At 27.7% G+C, this 18,443-nt stretch overlaps 2 protein-coding genes across 2 annotated transcripts in view; both read left to right on the top strand.

The window, feature by feature from the left end:
* The window catches only part of LOC113378632 (E3 ubiquitin-protein ligase highwire-like), a 374,874-nt gene that overhangs the window by 289,609 nt on the left and 66,822 nt on the right, over positions 1-18,443 (top strand). The gene's annotated exons all lie outside the window — the stretch shown is intronic.
* LOC113378375 (rhythmically expressed gene 2 protein-like) overlaps positions 6,518-18,443 on the top strand; it is a 33,072-nt gene continuing 21,146 nt past the window's right edge. The window contains exons 1-4 of the mRNA XM_026618909.1: positions 6,518-6,826; positions 9,820-9,978; positions 10,222-10,467; positions 13,340-13,546. Of these exons, the coding sequence (XP_026474694.1) occupies positions 9,829-9,978; positions 10,222-10,467; positions 13,340-13,546 (603 nt within the window). The 5' untranslated portion in view covers positions 6,518-6,826; positions 9,820-9,828. The remainder of the gene's footprint in view (positions 6,827-9,819; positions 9,979-10,221; positions 10,468-13,339; positions 13,547-18,443) is intronic.

The following is an 18,443-nucleotide window of genomic DNA, read 5'->3' as shown; positions in this document are numbered from 1 at the left end:
ATAAAAAAAAAAGAGTGCGCGTAAGGATCACACGCGATTGAAGTAAAACTTTTAATATTGTATGAGTAGGCAATTAGATAAAAATAAAAAAACATCAATTTGAATTTTAAAAATCATTTATTAATAATCACATAACATCAATAACACAGTTTAAAACAACAACGATAGATTAATTGCTATCATATTTCATATATGATATAATAGGTTTGTGATAACTAAAATGAGAGACATAAATTTTGCTTTGTAAACTATGTACATTTCTGGAGAAAACAGCATCAATAGTCGAGCCATATCTTGTGGTTGAATCAAATGGAGAATTATTCATCGTTAAATTAAATTTATTATTTAAAAAATCAATTAATGGTTGAGATTCTCTGAACGAAAATTGACATTAAATCTCCAGCAAGAATTAATGGTATCTCGTTGTGATTAGTGTTTAAAAGTTTTGCACCCTCATTAGAAAAATGAAGTAACTGCTGATGTTCAATTCAATAATATTTGATATGTTTTTATTGGGAGAAATTTAAAGGACGACTATAATCAATGTTTGATTCTGTGTGTTCACACAGCGGTCAACTGCAATATTACCTACTTGTGTAATTTCATTAGGAATATCTAGTAATATCGTTGGCGCAAGAAACTGCAAAGGAGTCGCATTATGAAGAGTATCTGAACATGAATGATAGACATTAGACAGCTACACCATCTGCTCTTGTTTGATCGTTTGTATTGAGTAACGCAGTAATAGTTCTGAATATTAATTCGTTCATTATTAATCCAAGTTTTCCGAAAAAACAAAAAACGTACAACGTTGTAGCACTTTATCTTGCAGATCAGGCAAATGAGCTCGTAAACTTTGGCAGTTAAAGGAAAGCAATGAAATGCCGTTCAAACTTATTATCTCACTCAATTTTTCTTCTTGTATTATTAATCTACAAGTTGAAAGTCTTTGGAATTCAGTTTTTAAGTCCATTAATCCTGCTGGCCGTTTTCTTTCATAATAAATTTTTTGTCGTTGTTTTAGAAATGATGAACAATCCATTAATGCTGGTAACTCGTGATAATGCAACATATAGAAGCTGCTGATTATGTGTTTTATTGTATTCATATACAATTTTATCAAAAGTACCACCTTGTGATTTGTGTATTGTGAGTGCACAAGCAGACACTAAAGGAAAATGATTTCTTTTGACAAATATGATTTTATTTCTATTCATTGGAATAGATGAAGATTTCTAAGAATCGGCACAGCTGTCCTACTGATATTAAGAGTTGAATATGATGTGCAGCTTTCTTCTTATTTTGTTACCTATCTTACCAGGAAATTCAAACCATAAACGTAGAAGTTCATCATTATCGCCACGTTCTATGTACACTAATTTTCCTACACAACCATTAGCTAAGCCATCACTTACATCAATATTAGTTGTTATTATGTAAAATTTATTCAGAACTAAAATTATTTCATACGGCAAACCCCCGGTATCAATAACCGATTTTTTTGAAACTGGCTGACGAATGTATGATTGTTGATCTGTCGCATGGCAACCTACATAAATATCCGTGGCAGTAGATATTATTTTGTCTTCAACGAGATTCAGTATAAATTTATTATATTCCATGACACATTTATTCTCTAAGAAAAGTCTTATTCCATGAGGACATAACATAAAAAACGTGATTCAATTAATGCAAGTTCATATAGGGTTTAGCGCTCGACTTACGCATGACATGACGGGAGTGGATACTCGCGACATCAGCGCTTACGGCGTCGTAGTGTTCAACTTCACGTTGGCGTTTTCGTTGCATTTGTACGGATTTACACCCGTGTAGCCTAAAGAAATTTTTACACCCATATCGCGCCTAAAGAAGTTTTACTTCAAAATTAAAGGGATCTTTTCTGGCTTATTATTGTTTTCTATCATTTGTCTTTGGCACAAAAATTGACAGAGTTATGAATGTTTAAAGACTGCGCGGCCGCGCAAATTGGAAAAAAAAGTTTTTATAAAATCGTGAGGTTATACCCATTTTTCCTCTCCGTTTACTGCACTAAAAATAATTTATATCAAACAGAAAAAAACACAAATAATTGCACGTCCAACAGTTTCCTTTGACTTTAAAATGAATGAAAAAAGAGTGTGCGTAAGGTTCACACGCGATTGAAGTAAAACTTATTTGCTACTATACAAGATGGCATTTAAGTAAAAATAAATACATGATGTAACAATTTTGAATAGTGTTTAGTAGTAATATGGTAATACTCGCGATGCACACATTTATTAGTGTCAACCATTATACACATTGATATAATGATAAATTATAAAGTATATATTTATAATGGCATTAATAATATGTATAATATTTAAAAAATAGTAATGTAATTAAAGTCATACTTCAAATATGACATGATCGGTTTGTCACTGTAATGAGTATTCAGAAACGAACCTCCATTAGTGAAATGAAGTAATTGCTGATTAATAAATTCTATAATATTCGTTCACACAGTGGATTATATTAAACAACGCCTAAACAAATATTGTTTTCGCAACTCCATTCATCATGTAATAATTGTGCTTGAAGAACTTCATGTATTTAAAATTAGCGTACATTCATTGAATGCTTGTATTTTTTTTACTTTTTCGCTGGCGATATATGCTCATTCTTTGAGAAGCTGTAATATCTGTTTTCCTTAAAAAATATTTTCCATTTTAATAACTTCAAAGATTCATAGAAACTACGAATAATATAGAAATAATTTCTAATCAATAAACTTATGTTTAGTACACGGCACAAATGTTTAATTTGTTTGATTATTTTCAAGAAACAGGGTAAAATATTTTTCTGATTCAGACATTTTTCGTTAAATCAAAATTTGTACTACGATGTTACTTTAAGCCAATTATTTGTCGATATCGGTACGCATACAACCAAAAATCTCTATTCACATACACGACGACTAATCACAATCGGCCTGTATAGAAATGATATAATTATATAATGGACTTTCGTTGCATTTGTACGGATTTACACTCTAGTCGCGTCTAAAGAAGTTTTACTTCAAAATCCATTTTGTGCTGTTTTGCTATTTTTTAATAGACATGAGATGTTAAGGCAATATGAAAAAAATTTGATTACTGATAGTACTTCTTAGATATTTTTTTTGAACTCCACGATCAATTGATTTAATATTCTACTTGTCCGATAGATGTTCAACTATGGTGGCCAAAGTTCCTTCGGTGGTAAAAAAATACTTTTTGGTATTGATGGAAATTTGAATATGAATTATGAACTGTATACGTTTGGATCAATATCTGAAAAAAACTTAGAAATTTGCTGAGTTTTGCTTTAACGAGTTTTTTTGCTGGTGGAATAGATTATATTGGATTTGGGATTTATCCTTGCATTTTTGTAATCAATTTTGTAATTTCTAATGAACCGTTGTTGTTGGTTTAAAAAAAACGTTTAAATCTGTTATAAATTATTAAGTTTGTTGCATATAATATCAAAAATATATTTTAAACCAAGCTCAAATACCTCATACGTCGAGAACCAGTTTATTAGCATATTTATAGCTTTGTACTATTTTTTCATATATTATAAAAAATATTCTTCAAGGCCGACGTGTGAATTTAAAAAAAAGTTTATTACAAAAATTCACTTCATAACTTTTTTAATGTGTAATATTTTTTATGTAAAAAAATGTGTTTGTTTTAAGATACTTATAATTTCCTTAAGTGATGTTATTAGAGTAATTTAAGATGTTGTGGCAGGCAAACAGAATGTGATACTTTTTTTCATGCTGATCATTTCCTTGTTTGTAGAGGATTCTTTACGTCATTAATTTAATTATAATGATTCAATTAGTTAATAATTCTACTTCTAAATAATAGTTTCCAAAAATGTCAAAGTATTTAAAAATATAAAGAAAAGTATTTTTTTTTTCAAAAATTTCCATTTCTAAAAAAACTAATTTTTAACTTTGTGTAGAGTAAGTTATAGTAATCGCAAAAAAATCGAGAATGAAAATTTTTATAATTCTTTACGTTTCAAAGGATTCTAAAATTTTCAATGTCTCAAAAATTATAAAAATCTCAAAAATCGATTTTTTTCAGAGTTCGAAAAGAAAATTAAATCTTTTTAAAAAATATTATATTCATTTATAAAGAAAAAAAGTTTTCATATAGGGCCATGTCAGTCATATGTATCACATAAAAAATAGTGTTCTTTCAGGAATTGAGGGAAAATATTTCACTGATACATTAAAGGTCCTTTATATATTTTTAATTAAATTATCTAATAAATTTGCCAATGCCCATGTGAAGATTTTTCTGATATTACTGGCGATTATAGTGTTAATAACAATTTCTATTCTATTAATATTTGGTGCAGGAAGTTCCAGCAATTTGCCTTAAGATACGATGCCATGTACCACTAGTTCAAACTAATTAATAGATTTTAAAGCATTTAAAAATGTTTAATCACGGTACGGGAAGTTCCAGGAATTTGCCTTAAGACAAAGACGTATAGCAAATATTTATTTTACAATAGTTCTTTTTTCTTTCTCTTTCCCTCCCTCATTCTTCTTCTGTCTATCTCTCTCTCTCTCTTTTACTTTCCTAATTTCTTTATTTTTTTTCTCTCTCTCACCCCACACTGTTTCTCTTCCTCTCTCATTCTGACTTTTAGAATCATTACTTTAAACTCCGTTAAGACGATATGCTTATGATTGCTCGCATAATACACCATTTTATGGAAACCATATAGGAAAATCGTCTTAATGGATTTTAACTGTATTTTTAGAAGTGTAATTTGTCTCTTTTACTACTCGAAAACTTTGTTATCCATATATTAACAGTTAAAACTAGTTGAAAGTGGCATTTAGCCTTAAGGCAAGTTGCATAAACGTCCCGAAGTGTGTAAGAATAAACTTAATCGATCCAAATCGTAATTTAGATATTTAGATAAAACGTGGACGAAAAATTAGCAAATCAGATTTTTTGATGAAAGCATAAACTTCGGGAAGTTGATAATATTGTACATTATTAATATTATTGTACATATTGTACGAGTATGGATCAGAGACATGGACTCTGAAAACTGATTTTACATTTGCAGATCTAAATTTTTATATATTTTAATATAATTTTTAAACTAGTGGTGTATGGCATCGTGCCTTAAGGCAAATTGCTGGAACTTCCCGTACCGTAATGTAATATTCGAGAAATTTTAAACGTTTTCAAATATATTATTACAAATACTGCAACTTTCAATATTGTGGCTATATTATTGTTATATCTGAGCAAATCAAATGTAAATTATAAATAAATTAATTTATCTCCAGAACATTAACAATCGTCATTTCATTTCGAATTCAATTTCAAAAAAATAGTTGCCTATTACACAAAATTGAAAAAGTCACAGTCTAATTGCATTTCCAAATAATTCTGTGCGACATTTTTACCTATACTGTGCTTGGCTTGGCGACATTTTTACATTTTTCAATAGTTTTCACAAAATTGGAAAAGTGCTCTAGTACATAAACAGTCTAAACCCATTCGGGTAAATATTTGTACCAAAGTGGCGCTTAGACTGTGCTTAGCCTGGGTTATTTTTTCGAAAAATTAGAAACAATTTTTTTTCCAAAAGCAATTATTTTGTTGAAACAAGCAGGAAGTTCTTTGAATGAATTAAATCGGATGCTTAGTTCTCTCAAAAACTGCCATTTTTTTAAACCGCTGGGCCTACCTCTGCCAGAAACTAATAACCACTTTTCCCCGTCACACAAATCGGATGATCCGTTCTCTCAAAAACTCGATTTATATTTTCTGTTGATCCGTGCGTCCGAAAACGTAGACGAAAAAATGCGGACATACAAAACACACGCACACACATCCATTTAGTTTCTGAGGTATGCCTTAAAAATGTTCAGAAATCTTCAAAACGTCGAGAAATGCAAAAATTTTCATTTTAGAATTTCGGCCCATTACTATAACTACCTTACGGGAAGTTAATAAATTTTCAATATTTTTCATATTTTTATACATTTATTTGCAATTAATTTCTTTCAAAATGGTTCTTCTCTCTTTTCCTTCATCTATTTCATTTCCTCTCTTTCACCCACTCTCTTTATCTTTCTCTACTTCTCTCTTCCTTTTCTCATTTTTAAACATATTATTTCTATTTGCTATAACGCATAATACGCTTTCTCGCTTAACACACTTTTTTTTGTCTCTCTGGAAAATCGTCTTAATGGATTAAAATTTGACCTAAACTATATTTCTACCATGTTTATGGTATTATACGTTATGATTTATGGTATTAATTAATCAAAAATTGATCGATATTAATATTCTCGGTTGCAACGAAACCCGATTCAATTCAATAATTCAATTCTTCCAAAAATTCGAAATCCCTTGACCGTAACATAACTGTAAAGGCTTTTCCCCACTTCTTTAACAACCATCGTCATAGTCATCGACGTCACCATCATCGGCATCGTCTGCATCGGCTTCGGCTTGTCGTTAACATTTCATATTTTACATTTTATTCCGTCATCGTCGGTCATGGTGTTCGTTTCGATTGCACATTTCATTTTATTTTATTTTATTTGGTGTTATGACTGCTGCGGTCGATGATAACTAGACTTGTTTTTAGTTTCTGTCGATAACTTATTTTAAATGTCGATTATTTATTATTGATAAGTGTAAATGTTATTATAGTGATGTGTATTAGTGTTGACTGTTGACTGTTGACGTCTGTCCTGTCCTGTCAAGATCAGCCGGCGGAATCTTGAATCTTGGACTGTTGATTACTGAGAAAAGCCACGGTAGATGTTGGATTTTTATTTTTTATTTATTAATTTGAACTTAAAAGTCGTATAAGTCATGATGATTTTTTTTTGGGTATATTATAAGGCAACCCAATGGTTGGCTTATTTCTATTTGATGTATTTTAATATTAGAATTTGTCTCTAATGGTAGTGATGGTTTTTAAAAGGCTTCTTTTTTTATTTGAAAGTACAATTCTTTCAGTTAATAATGAAATTAATTTATTTAATAATGATTATAATAATTTCATTCAAAAATGAAAAAAAAAAGTCTCGGCTGAGCGTTGAAAAAAAAATGAAAATGAAAAATGTTAGATGGCATACCCTATATTTATTAACAGCATCAAAAATTACAAATTTCTATAAGCTGTTGAGCAAAATTATACAAATAGCATACATTACATAAAATTACATATACATATACATCTATACAAACTCAAACAAATATTCAAACATGAAAAATTATGTGAAATATTTTTATAAAATTCGAATCTCTACAGCGAGAGATTTACAAATAAGTGCTAAATAGAATAAATAATATTATTATTTCTAAGTATGTATTTTTTTTTTAGTTTTTCAAGTAATTCATACATACTATATCTTAGTGAGACAATTATTCTGGTATGAGAGATTACATGATTAATTCAATTTTTACGTTCAATCAAATTTTCCATAATAATTAATAATTAAATATTTAGTGAATTGTAAATCTATTAAATATGCAATGGAAAAATATTTGTATATAGTTATGTAAATATTTTTTCAAATAATTGCATCGAGCGTGACAATTCAAAAATTATGATAAATCTAAGTATTTTAGTAAAATTTAAAATTTTACTAAATAATTATTATATAAATATTGAATTTTATATCTCATCTGTGAGACAATTATTATGATATAAAAGATCACATCATTAATTTAAAATTTACATTTAATTAAAATTTTTATAACAATTATAAATTAAATATATAGAATTGTATTTTGTTTTGTGATTATGAATCTATTAAACTTACAATTAATAAAAATTCTATTAAATATTTTTTTATGCACTGAAAAAATATTTATATTTGTGGAAATAGATTTAATAATTGCATCGAATGAAATTACTAAAAAAATTACGGTTTTTCAAATTTTACTATATAAATATCGAATTTTATATATAAAATTTAATACATTAAATTTTATTTTGTTCTTCACTAATGAGTGGTAAATTATTTTTAAATATTTGTTACTAAATAATGGAAGATAGTTTTAAAAGTAAACGTTTTTGGATAATAATAGCAAATTAATATTCATTATTAAATTTTTTCTTAAATATTTACCAAACACAATTAAAAAAAATTAGTGGTTGCGTAGACGAATTTGTAAAAAATCTTGGAAATAAATATATACAATTTTATTTCACACTTTCACATAAAAATCATTACTATAAAAAATTATTATAGGGCAACTCAAAGATAAATAATAATGAATAAAATGGTAAATGTATACATAATTTTAATAAAATTTATATCAATTCATACATTATAATACAAGATTTATGTAGACAACCATTTTGATAAATTTAATAGGGTTAGCAGTCTAATTTTGAAATTATTAGTAAAACAGTTTTTATTGGTCCAATATCATTAATGATATATTTTAAATTATTCTAACACTTTCCAAAAAGTTTTTGGATAAATATGAAATCACCCATGTATGGCATATTTATATATTCATGAAGAAATGCATTTGCAATATATTTGCAAATAAATTTTAGTCATAGTTATTAAATTTTAGGTCTGTCTTAAAATTAGAATTGAAATTCAAAATCTAGCAATTTTTTTATTCTTGTACTAAGTATATTTCATAATTGCAAGATAATTGTTTAATCGTAATATTTTTATTGTCAAGATCTTCCAGTAATCTTCTAATTTTACATTTATTATTTATGAGGGAAATTGGTCGATAAATATTTACAAAGTTTGATTTTGTTCTATTTAGCATATACTAGTGATAAAAATATTTTTAAATATTTATTTCCGTTATATAATATTTGACAAAAATTAAATAAATTGTGACAAAAGTCAAATAGAAGTCAGTAAAAGAACAATTTTACCGTTTATCAAACATTATGTGAAGTTATTTATTTTGGTTTTGATTTAAAATTATTCGATATTTTTTATTTAATATTTTATGAACATATTTGTATATTCAATATTGCAAAATGCGTTAAAATTTATTTTGGTATATGTGAGATGTTTTTGCTTTGCTAACCTTTCAAAATAAAAAAAAATAGATAAAAATTATTTTTTAAAATTTTATTTTATTCACTACTGTATTTACAACTGTTCAGTTAAGGACATTTAGCAAAAAAATTTAAAAATATGTAATTAAATGTAAATCAAACACATAAAAAGTTTGTATGCTGCTTAACCATGTATTAAAATATTTATCAATATCTCTATATTTTCATTATTACAATATTAGGTAAAATATATTATTATAATATTACGTTATAAACCGAGCTCTCTGTGTTACCCACTTTGGACAGTTTGGTATCAAACAGTGGTGATATCAGATTTTCTCTTCAAATTTTTTCAGATAAATTAAGTTCTACTATTTTCGAAATGAAAAATAATCAGAGACAAACCGTAATATTTTTTTTAATATATTTCAAATTGTTTGAAAATATTGAAAATTACTTAAAAGTGTCTCAAATTGTGTATGAATGTAATTTGTCTAAAAATGTTTTAAATTATCTGAGTTGTTTGAGTTTCAGATTTTTTCTTCAGATTTTTGATGTAAAATATATTAAATGAAAATTTCGGAAAAAAATCTGTTAAATTAAACAAAATAATAGTCTATAAAAAGATAATAATTAAAATAAAAAATAAAGGCTCTTGAGAAAAATATTAGATGTATATTAAATTGTGTTTTCACATAAATTTAAATGTTGTCTAGGTCCCAGAAGAAATTTTGTATTTGTATTTTATTTTTTTATTTTTTCTAGATTTTCATAATGAGTCTGTTCAAAAAAATCAAATTGGTCACCTTCGATGTCACCAATACCCTTTTGAAGTTTCGGCGCAGTCAAGGGGAGCAATATGGTGAAATTGGAGCAATGTTTGGAGTTTTGAGGGATAACAATCAGCTCTATGAAAATTTCAAGGTATAAAAATTGATAATTGAAATAATGCCTTAGCACTTTTACACTTTTTCACCCTCTAAAAACGTTTTTAATCACCTGTGGAGGTTAGTAGCATAATAATACGAATAGAACCAGAAATATATTGCACACAAATTTATAATAATCATGATAATTACATATGATTCTAATTACCGAATCAATTTAGATATTTAAAACTGCAATCTTCCATGTTTTACTATTTTTTCTTTTTTTTTCCATTTCTAGTCGAATTGGTGGCGAATGAACCAGCAGCATCCAAATTTCGGCCTGAACGAACCAGACATGGGCTGGCGCAACTGGTGGAGGGCCCTTATTCGAGAGACCTTCCTGGACAGTTTGTCCCTGGATCCGCATGCACCAGGAATGACCGTCAATGAAAAAAAATTGGAACATATCGCCGATCATCTGATCGACGCCTATCAGACTTCAGCTTGCTGGCAACAGTGTTATGGAAGCGGAGAAATATTACAAGTAAGAAAGTAATAGTATTATTAGTTAAGTTCCCAGGGAAAAAGGTGATCATTTGCCGGAAAATGTAAATTGATTAATTTATGTTTGTTCGAAGTGGTTCTGAATCGTTTGACATCGGTTGTGTAAATGAAGTATACTAGATTAGTTTTGCGCAACTACTTAATCAGCATGAATTGAAATTTTGGAACTTTAACAATCCAAACTTTAACGATTTGTGATTAAATTACTTTCCATAGATCTATAATATTTTAATGGTTTTATTTTCACTATCAACTGGGAATATTTATTAAATTCCCAGACGAGTGAATTCCCAGTAGCGTGAGGTTCTCGTTTTAAGATATTTTTTTTCATACTTATTGAAGTGAAACTTCTAAGGCGACTTCCAACAAAGTTGCATTAAATTAATTTACAATAAATTAAATTTTACGCTTCTGGAGAAAAAAGAAAAAGAGGCAAATCGTAGATGTGGAATGTATTTCAAATGGTCTGAAAATTCTGAAATTTTTTTTTAGAGCGTTACAAATGATCTGAATTTATTAAAACTTGTCTGAGAATGTTGCGCCTAGCTTGAGAATGTTTTCATTTCTCTAAGGATGTTGTAAATGATCTAAAAATAATGTAGATTTTCAGAAATTGTTGCAAATTATATGAAAATATTTTAAATTGTCTGAAAAAGTTTTAAATTGTTGAGAGTATTTATATAAGGATGCTGTATATCGTCTGAAAACGTTGTAGATTATCTAAGAACGTTTTAAATTATCTGCAATTATTAAAACTTATCTGAGAATGTTGTAAATTGTTTAAGAACGTTTTAAAATGCATAAGAACGTTTTAAATTGTCTAAAATGATTGAAACTTCTCTGAGAATGTTGTAACTTGTCTAAAAATGTTGTGGCTTGTCTTAAAGTTTTATGTATTGTCTGAAAATGTTACAAATTATTAGAAAATGTTGCAAGTTATTTGAATATGTTTTACCTAGTCTGCAAATGTTTTAAATTATCTGAAAATGTTTTAAATTGCTTGAAAATCTGTTTAATAGTTAGAAAATGTTGTAAATTGTCTGAAAACATTGGAAATCTTCTAAAAACGTTGCAAATTCAAATTGTCTGAAAATGTATTAATTTTTTTGAAAATGTTTAAGGATGTTGTAAATCGTCTAAAAATGTTGTAGATTGTCTGAAAATGTTTTAATTTTTTTGAAAATGTTGTAACTTGTCTGAGAATGTTGTATCTTGTCTGAAATTTTATAACTTGTCTGAAAATTTTGTAACTAGTTTGAGGCTGTTGTACTTTGTATAGACATTTCAAAATGTCTGAAAACATTTTAAACTGTCTGAAATTATTGAAACTTTATTAGGAATGTTGTAACTTGTATGAAAATTGTGTGGATCATATGAAAATTTTGTGTATTTTCTGACAAAGTTGGAGATTGTCGAAAAACATCCTAAAGCGCTTGAAAATTCTTAAATTGTCATAAATACACTCAAAATGTTGAAAATTGTATGAAAACGTTTTAAATTTTCTAAAAATATTAAAAATGTCAAATGAAATACTATCTGAAAATGTTTTTAATTATCTAAAAATATTTTCAATTATCTGAAAATCTTGCAAATTGTCTGAAAATGTTGCAATTTGTTGCTGTAACTTGTCTGAGAATGCTATAACTTGGCTGAGAGTGCTTTAACTTATATGAAAAAATGGTGGATTGTCTTAAAATGTTTTATATTTTTTGATAATATTGCAGATAGTCTAAAAATGTTGCAAATTGCCTAAAAAATGTCCTAAATCGTCTGAAAATGTATCAATTTGTCTGAAAATGTTTTAATTTGTCTGCGAATATTTTAAATTGTCTGAGATTGTTGTAACTTCTCTGGAAGTGTTCTGGATTATCTGAAAATAATGTGGGTTGTCTGATAATTTTACGTGGTTTCTTAAAATGTTGTGGGTTGTCTGAAAATGTTTTAAACCGTCTGAAAAGGTTGTTAATCGTCTGAAAATATTGAAAATATTGAACATTTCAAATTGTCTAAAATGATTGAAACTTGTTTGAGAATGTTGTAACTGGTCTGAGAGCCTTGTAAATTATCTCAAAATGTTTTAATTTGTCTAAAAATATTTCAATTTGTCTGAAAATATTGAAAATTTTCTGAAAATATTGCTACATATCTGAGAATGTGGTAAATTATCTGAAAATCTTTTTGACTGTCTGAAAATGTTTTAAACTTTCCAAACATGTTTTTTATATGTTTTAGTCTATCTAAAAATGAAAAATGTTTGAAATTGTTATAAATTGTCTGAAAATGTAAAACGTCCGAAATATCTTAAATGGTTTGAAAATGTTGCAAATTGTCTAAAAATGTCTCAAATCCTCTGAAAATATTAAACTCACCTGGAAATGTTTTACTTTGTCTAAAAATGGTAAAAAATGTTAGAAAATTTTGTAAATTGTCTGAAAATGTAAGCGTCTAAAAACATTTTAATCTGCCTGAAAATGTTGCAAATTGTCTAAAAACGTCTTAAATCTTCTGAAAATGTTTTACACTGGCTGAAATTGTTCTAAATTATGTGAAAATGTTCTCAATTGTCCAGAAATGTTTTCAATTGTCAGAAAATGTTGCAAATTGTCTATAAATGTCTTAACCTATATCAAAAGATTAAAATTTTTTGAATATGTTCTTTATGGTTCGAGCGTTGTAGATTGTATGAAAATCATGTAGACTATCTGAAAATTTTGAAAATCGCCTGAAAATATTGATAATTGTTTAGTACGCACTATTATACGATTTAACATATATTCCAACTATAATACCTAAATTTTGCTCAAACTCTTTTCTTTATCAACTTATTTCATTAACCAATTTCTCTTTTCTAGTATCTATCAGACAACAAAATAACAATGGGCGTAGTATCCAATTTCGATCCTCGTCTTCCAGAATTGTTAAAAAATATGAAAATCAAAGACCATTTCTCGTTCGTCATGTGCTCGTATGAAGCCAAAGCCCAAAAACCGGACGAAGAAATATTCAATAAAGCTTTGGAGGAGGGCCAAAAAATTATACCAAACTTACAACCATCAGAGGTAATAATAAGAAGAAAATTAGTAACTAAATTCTTATATATTTAAATATTAACTAGATGACCCGACAGACGTTGTCCTGTACCCATGTCTACAATTTTTTAATATAATATACTAATATTTACCGTTTAGCTAAAAATAATAATTATTGTTTTTTAAATTACTCTATACGCCAAAATGCATATACATTTATAATATGAGCGGTATTAAATGTAGAAATGCTTTAAATAAAATGATGAGTCTCAATTCCCACACTATATATTGGAAATTGAAGTCTCTTAAACGGTATAACATAACCATAACCATAACATAACACTGGTACTTCATGTTGGATTAAATTAATTTCGTTTTTTATTATTTAAGATATCTAAAATTGCATCTTAAACTTCTCCTAATCGATATCGTGAGGGCCGAATTGTATTATGTATTCATCTTTACTTTCCCATTTGTTGTCATAAAGTAAAATTTTTATGAATTTTAAAAATATTGTGGAAAGATTAGTAAAAGATGCAAAGAAATTATATATTAAAAAAAAACTATATTGAAAATTTCATATCCGAATCTTGTGTTGGCGCCCCCTAAAACGTGCGCTCGTATTTTTCGCATGCATCGCATTAAAGATAGGACCGGCGCTGATTAATACTTAATTTCATATTTTAAGTGAATTAATTTGTCATATTTGTTCATATGTGTATAATTCCATATACATATACTGTATTTTATATTATTTTAATTTCTGGCACATCTCAGCTGCCTTTCGGCAATAATAATGTAGACATTTCATTTTTGTTATTCATAAGCATAAATTTATTATACATATTCTAATATTGTCTAGGTTCATGAGTAAATTGAAATTTTTGGCAGGTGATAGTTTTCATTTATTTTCAATGCAAACAATGACATGTCGTTTTTGCAATTTTCCATTTTTACAAATTTAGAAAGATTTATAATTACATACATCCTAGAAAAAAACTTAAGAAAGATTTATCAAAATCCGAATAATCGTTTAGGAGGAGTATACAGTGAGTGTTTGTAATTTAATATAAACTTTATATAATAGCAATAAAGCTCAAATTGATTCTACGTTTTAGTTAGAAAACGTTTGTATGAGAAAAAGAAAAGGGCTGTTTTTAGGGGTTTCCCGGCAATTATTCGATTTTTTCTCTCCGTAAGAACTATGCTTGATCTTAAACGAACATTTTAAAAAAAGAATTGGCCAAATTGGTCCAGGCGTTGTTGAGTTATGCGCTTACCAACACATTTTGCGATCCATTTTTATATATAAGATTATATTAAAATATTTAAATATTTTTTATAAAATATTTATTATTTATAGTTTTTTATCTTTTAGGTTCTCCATATAGGTGATACAGGTCTTTTAGACTACAAAGGAGCCCGAGATGCAGGCTGGAATGCAATTCTAATTCACGAAAGAGATCCGGAACTACTTGCCAAAAAATATAAATTTTTAGACCCCAAACATGTCTACAGAAGTCTCTACGATCTCCATCGGAATATCATTAATGATTCCGTAGAATTGTGATAAATGTTTAAATGATTTTATGATTTGTATTGATGTGTAGTTGTTGAATTGTGATATGTTGAATATATGTTGTGAGATTTCATTCAGTCGTGGAATTTTAATAAAAATATTAAGAGATGTTGTAATAATAATTGTAGTAATAGCAAAAAAAAAAATCGAATTTGAACGTTTTTGCGTATGTTTACGTTTCAGAGGTTTCTGAACATTCTGGCATTAGAATATTTCAAATACAATATTTTCTATATATACCAGATGACTCGGCAAACGCTGCTTCGACATAAAAAATATTTCTAGTACAAAATGTTTAGTACGAATACTAATTGCAAATGTGGTGCATAAGTGAAAGAAGTAGCTAACAAAAAATATATGAATAGTTTATCCACTGCAAAGCATGCCACATACAAATGTCCCTTAATAGTCTTTCCAACCTAATCTGAAACTGATTCTATTTAAATCGAATTGGCACAATTGATGTTTCAAGATTTCATTATGAAAGTGTTTTTTATTATTTCATTAATTTTTTAATTACGAATCAAAATCGGATGAATTATTTTTAAATTATATTATTATGTGGCATGCCCACCAAATTGATTGAGATTAAAAAAATTGAGAGAGTGGAAAATTTTACAGCTTTGCCCATAGATTTGTATGGTATCTATATACAAAAACTGTTGTATCTTCAGATTTTAATATTCAATCTCAATTTCTTTGCAAAAATTGCTCTTTATGCAAATCATTTGTAAACTATTTACTGTTTGTGCGCATCGGGAAATACTTGTACAATGGGAAAATAGGAGAGGTGGACAAGCCTTGATAAAATAAATTGTTTTTTTGTAAGTAAAATTAATACTTTATCATAAAGTTAGGAAAATATCAATTAAAATTCAGTAAAAAAAACACTCACTGAAATTGACAATAAATTGACAAAGGGAATTATTTACGAGAAATGGATTGGCTGATCTTTACAAAAACTTATCAGCACGGTTTCCAACTAATTTCTTTTGAACAGTTAAAAAAACTTAAAATGTAATTTATCAAAGTTAATTGAAATAATTAAATTGCATACTGTAAGAAGAAAAAGAACTTTACCATCATGTGAACTTTAATATTAATCTAGGTTATAAAAAAGGGACTCTACTGACGAAAAAATTGAATCGAAAACTATATGATAAAAAAGAGACTTTGCTGACGAGCAAACTTTAATTTGAATCTAGAAGATGTAAAGGGATTCTACTGACGAATAAAACTTCAATTTTGATCTAGAAAATAAAAATTACTACTGACAAGCAAATTAAATTATAAACTAGAAGATGAAAAAAGGGACTCTACTGACGAGAAGTTAAGTTGCAAACTAGAAGATTAAAAACAAATCTACTGATGAGCAAATTAAATTGCAAACTATAAAATGGAAAAGAAACCTCTACTGACGAAAAAACTTGAATTTTTATGTGGAAGATAAAAAAAGGACTTTACCGACCAGCAAACTTTAAACCGAAAGTTGATCTTTAATTTAGATCTAGAAAATGAAGTAAGGGAAACTATAATACTGTCAAGCAAATTAAATATAAATCTAGAAAATATAAAATGAAAATGACTTTACTGAACTAATTTAGCTTAAAAAACTTAAATTGCTAACTATAAGATAAAAAGGGGATTTTACTGACACGCAGACATTAATTTTGATCTTGAATGTGAAAAAAGAGACTCCACTGCCAAGCAAACTTGAATTTTGATCTAGAATATAAAAAAATGACAATCTACCAGCAAAATTTAGTCTTGGTTTAGAAGATAAAAAAGAGACTCTACTCACGAGCAAACTTTATTCTGAATATAGAAAATGGAAAAAGGGACTCTACTGACAAAGGAAACTTTAATTTTGATCTAGTAAATGAAAAAGGGACTTCACTTCACAGATACAACTACGAGAGCAAATTTTTTTTTTATTTTCTTTTTTATTTACAACTGTCCAGTTAAGGATATTTAATAAATTTGAGGAATCTACAATAGTCGGCAGTAAGGGACATTGTATACTAAAGGGACATGTTGAAAAAAAAACTCAATAGCGAATTTGTTCATGAAATAAAATGAGAGTTTCGGGAAAAGAGTTTCAATCTTTCAATATAATATTTTTTTTTTAGACATTTATTAAACTTTAGGCAGAGGCAGGTCTAGTTGTTTTTAAGATACGAAGCAAAAAGTGCCAAAAACGATAATTCAGTTTTTAAGAGAACGAAGCGTCCGATTTTAATAATTCAAAAAACATTTTACTTGTATTTACAAAATGCAGAACTTATTAAATTTTTGAAAAGGCAGGTCTAGCGGTTATGGTTTCTCAATAAAAATTAGTTTAAAAAATGTCATTTGGCGGTCAAAAATGTTTATTGGACATATGTACATCAAATTATCGGATATTTTACAGAGATTTTAATAATGTGTACATATTTTGTGTAAATTTTTTTGGGTTCCGTACCAAGATTTTTAATTACAGTACGGAAAGTTTCAGCAATTTGCCTTAAGGCACAATGCCATGCACCACACGTACGAGTTCATTTTTAAAGTTCCGCACTTATATAATTCAAGAAAAGTTTCCAAAAATATACAAAGTTTCAAAGTTTTATAAATCAAATATGAATTCCAAATTTACAATTCGGTTTCAAAATGTATATATTTCGAATGCGTTATTCTGATCGTAAGAAATATATCCTCAGATGGATTCATTCGGAACCTTTTCTTAATGTTAACATTTTTAAATGTTTTGAGTAATAAGGGGGCGTCCATTAATCACGTAATCGAGTTTTTAAGGATTTTTAGAGACCCCCCCCCCCCCCCGCTTAGTGATACGTGGTGCATTTTTAGTTACAAGAAAAATTGTAATTTAAAAAAAAAAAATATTTTAAATTCAGGTAAAGAATAAATACACGTTATTCGAGACTCAACCCTCCCCCCTAAAATCCTCACGTGGTTAATGGACAATAGATAAATAGGCATGGATAACAATATTAATAATAATAAAAAAAAGAGTGCGCGTAAGGATCACACGCGATTGAAGTAAAACTTTTAATATTGTATGAGTAGGCAATTAAGATAAAAATAAAAAAAACATCATATTTGAATTTTAAAAATCATCTTTTAATAATCATATAACATCAATAATAATAAGATCTCCTGAGCATCGGCACAGCTGTCCTACTGATATTAAGAGTTTGAATATGATGTGAAGCTTTCTTCCTAATTTTGTAACCTATCTTACCGGGAAATTCAAACCATAAACGTAGAAGTTCATCATTATCGCCACGTTCTATGTACACTAATTTTCCCATACAACCATTAGCTAAGCCATCACTTACATCAATATTA

The sequence above is a fragment of the Ctenocephalides felis genome, unplaced genomic scaffold (assembly GCF_003426905.1).
Source record: "Ctenocephalides felis isolate EL2017-DRISC unplaced genomic scaffold, ASM342690v1 CF-g0.4_SCAFFOLD_01886, whole genome shotgun sequence".
Lineage (NCBI taxonomy): Eukaryota > Metazoa > Arthropoda > Insecta > Siphonaptera > Pulicidae > Ctenocephalides > Ctenocephalides felis.
The sequence above is the reverse complement of the archived record's forward strand: the minus strand, read 5'-3'. Positions and strand labels throughout refer to the sequence as shown.